Source organism: Lipotes vexillifer, unplaced genomic scaffold (genome assembly GCF_000442215.2).
Source record: "Lipotes vexillifer unplaced genomic scaffold, Lipotes_vexillifer_v1.1 scaffold1699, whole genome shotgun sequence".
Classification (NCBI taxonomy): domain Eukaryota; kingdom Metazoa; phylum Chordata; class Mammalia; order Artiodactyla; family Lipotidae; genus Lipotes; species Lipotes vexillifer.
The window spans coordinates 1,396,539-1,400,099 of NW_006796961.1; the positions used below are offsets into that span (position 1 = coordinate 1,396,539).

Consider the following 3,561-nt stretch of genomic DNA (forward strand, 5'->3'; position numbering starts at 1 on the left):
AGGGGTGAAAGGGGGGGATCCGGTGTGGGGGGGGGGGAGGACACAAGAGCCAGAGGGAGGATTGGGGCATGACTCTGTGCTGGGCAGTAGGGTTAGCATCTGGAGTCAGTGTCAGCAGTGGGGTCACAGGGTTCGTAAAGGGGACATTTTCAGCGGGTGGGGGCGTGGTCACTGGAGTGATTATGGAGGACTTTCAGAGTCTGACATGGAGAGAATGGGAAGAGCCTCAGGGTTATAGCTGAGGGCCACATGGTCAGCCAGGGGGCAGTGGTCAGTGAAGGATCAATCAATCGTGGAGGGATTCCAAGGTCCATGGTGTCAATGAAGGGTCTTGGGATCAGATCTGAGGGTTACAGGGGCATCCTGTGGTCAAAGGGTCCATCATGGGTTCCCTGCCTTGCCGTTCCCTCCAGGCTCCAGGCGAGAGGGGATTCTGGAAGAAGGGAAATTCGCTCAGGGGCTCTACAGCTAAGGCCTCATGGGTCACAGACAGCTCAGCAGCAGCACTGCTGAGCTCAGTGCTGCCCAGCACCTCAGTGGGCACCTCCTGTCCTTGTGTTGGCCCCCCTCCCATGTCCTGGTCGTTTCTGGGCCCACCCTGCATCTGCCTTTGCCCACTGGACTGCCATCCCCTCCACTGTTCCTCCCATTTGAGGGCTCTGTTGGGCTAAGGGTGGGGGGTGGCTTCTGATTCCCCCCCCCTCTCCACTGGCTTCCTTCCTCCCACAGGTGAGCACCCCCTCGGGGTCCATGTGCCCGCCCGAGGCCCAGGCAGAGGTGGGCCCCACCATGACCGAGAAGGCCAAGATGGTGTGTGCCCCCAGCCCAGTGCCTGCCCCGCCCCCAAAGCCTGCCTCGCCTGGGCCCCCAAAGGCGGAGGAGGTGGGCCACAGAGGCTCCTCGCCACCCAGGCTGCCCCCTGGCGTGCCAGTGATCAGCCTGGGCCACACCAGGCCCCCAGGGGCAGCCATGGCCACCACGGAACTAAGCACCCTCCGTCCCCCGCTGCTGCAACTCTCCACCCTGGGAACCGCCCCAGCGCCCCTGGCCCTGCATTACCACCCTCACCCCTTCCTCAACAGGTCAGTGGGGGACTGGGGCCTGGGGGGAATCCGGGGTCAGGGTCCTTACCCACAAGGCATTATGACCCACGACCCCTTACAGCCTCTACATTGGGCCGGCAGGACCTTTCAGCATCTTCCCTAGCAGCCGGCTGAAGCGGAGACCAAGCCATTGTGAGCTGGAGCTGGCTGAGGGTGAGTATGGGTTTGTGTTCGCCCAGCCATCTCTGCTGGGGCCCACGTCTGTCACATAGCCTTCCACAGGGAAAGGTTATGTGACATTGCACACAGACGTACACAGGACAGCCCACACAGGGGCTCAGTACTCAGGCAGGTTACACCCACGTGCAAAACCACAGACAAATGGCCAGTTCCACACAAGCACAGCCACCCACCGAGCCACAAAGAGTCACAGCAAGACACAGCATGGCGTGGGGGCTTCAAAATGACAGCCACGCACATGCACAGGCACACAGGAAACAGCCACGGGACAGCAACCATCCAAGAGACAGCCACACGAGAGAGCCACAGGACCACAACCACAGCCACTGAGGTCCATGGCCACACAGGAATTAGCCACACAAGCACAACCGCACGGCAATGATCACACACCACAGCCATTTAGATATACCAGGAGTTCACAAGGCCACCTGAGACATGAACGGCACCACAGTCACTGGGAGAGAAACTCTCAGAATGAGAATGAGAACCACAGGGACAGCTCCCCGGACCGGCAGCCACATTCCCTAGAGAATTTCAGCCCTTAACATCAAGGTGTAGACCGAGGTATAGAAGGTTTCAGTTGTCTGCAGCTTGGGCCTGTGATAGTCCTTGTCTAGGCAGCTTAGAGGTGGGGCTGCGGGGGGCTGCTAACTGGCAGGAGGGCTACAGGTGGATCCTATGTGTGTATCCCTTGGGTGCAGAAAGCCCCAGCTCCCCGCCGGGGTTGAAGTCCCATGAGGGTGCTGGGAGCCTGGAGTAAGGGTAGGTGGGGGTGCCTGCCTCCCCCGGGCCGTGGCGCCAACCCTGCCACTCCTGTCCTCAGGGCACCAGCCCCAGAAGGTGGCCCGGCGCGTGTTCACCAACAGTCGGGAGCGCTGGCGGCAGCAGAACGTGAACGGCGCTTTCGCCGAGCTCAGGAAGCTGCTGCCAACGCACCCGCCCGACCGGAAGCTGAGCAAGAACGAGGTGCTCCGCCTGGCCATGAAATACATTGGCTTCCTGGTGCGGCTGCTGCGCGACCAGGCAGCGGCTCTGGCCGCAGGCCCCGCCCCTCCAGGGCCCCGCAAACGGCCGGCGCACCGAGCCCTGGACGACGGCGCCCGCCGCGGGCCTTGTCGCAGGGCCGAGGTGGTGGCGCGCCCGCAGCCCGCGCCCCCAGGCGGCCCCGATGGCAGCCCCGGTGGGGCGGGCCGACCCATCAAGACAGAAAAAGCGGCTGTGAGTCCGGAGGTGCGATGACCTCCACGGTGTCGCCTCTGAGCCGAAGGGCACTGGGAACTCAGCCCAGGGCCGTCCAGGAAGGGGCGGACGACGCTCAGCGCCTGCCCTGGAGATAACTCCCCTGAAGAAGGGCCAGGGAAGAGTCCCCTACAGGGGAAAGGGCCCGGGGGTCTGGAAGGGCGACCGTCGCCCCCATGGGCCCTGCAGACCCTTTTATCGCCCACCTCCCGCTGGAAGTGGCCTCGTCCGCGTACCCCTCCCGGGGGAGAGGTCCGGGAACCAACACGTCAGAGCGGTCATCGGACCCAAGTGGTGCCGCATTTTTCCGTGCTGGGGCCACCCAGGGAGGTGGGGAGGGACCGGAGAGGCTACTCCTTTCTCACCGGCGCCCCCTCCCGGAGACTAAGAGATACGCGCTCCTCGACGGTGGCGGCCGCCGGCCTGGCGGGAGAGAGGCGCAGAATCCATGCGGCGGCCCCACCCCACCGATCCCGAAACTGTCCCGCACGATCGCGTTAGCGAAGGCTCAGGCGCTCTTGCTTTTGTTTTTCTTTATTTCTTTATTTCACATACACATTAGCCATTCAATGGAGAAGCCGGAGAGAGTCAGGCAAAGATGGTATAACAGAAGCGCAGTGACGGGGGCGGGGTGGGGTGGGGTGGGGCGGGGCGGAGAGGGAACGTACGGGCTGGCTGCCTACTTGCATTCCGCTAGGACACTGAAAACCCAGAAAACAAAACAGACAGTAAACTACCCTTGTTTCTTATGTATCTCAGTGCAGAGACGGGGGTGGAGGGCAGAGAGGGGGAGACCAGGCTGAAGGAAGAGGAGCGGAGGGACGGGGACGCTAAGGGGGAAGCACACCAAATCCATTAGTACTATATATAGAGATACTCGTATATACTGCGTTTCTTAGCCTAAGAAGAAACTTGTTTGACGGGACGGGCGGCCTTTGCGGTCCGCGATGCTGGTGCTGGTCGGGCGCACGGATCTCCCGGGGCCGAAGCGGGGCTGGCCCAGGCTGGCTTGCGGGGGGGAGGGGGGCGCCCCAAGGGT

The 3,561-nt window shown here is 62.5% G+C and overlaps 1 protein-coding gene across 1 annotated transcript in view; it reads left to right on the forward strand.

Moving 5' to 3' along the window:
* LYL1 (LYL1 basic helix-loop-helix family member) overlaps positions 1–2,808 on the forward strand; it is a 3,131-nt gene extending 323 nt beyond the window's left edge. Inside the window, exons 2-4 of the mRNA XM_007469080.1 lie at positions 730–1,082; positions 1,165–1,256; positions 2,107–2,808. Coding sequence (XP_007469142.1) covers positions 751–1,082; positions 1,165–1,256; positions 2,107–2,522 — 840 coding nt within the window. The 5' untranslated portion in view covers positions 730–750 and the 3' untranslated portion in view covers positions 2,523–2,808. The remainder of the gene's footprint in view (positions 1–729; positions 1,083–1,164; positions 1,257–2,106) is intronic.
* Positions 2,809–3,561: the final 753 nt, after the last annotated feature.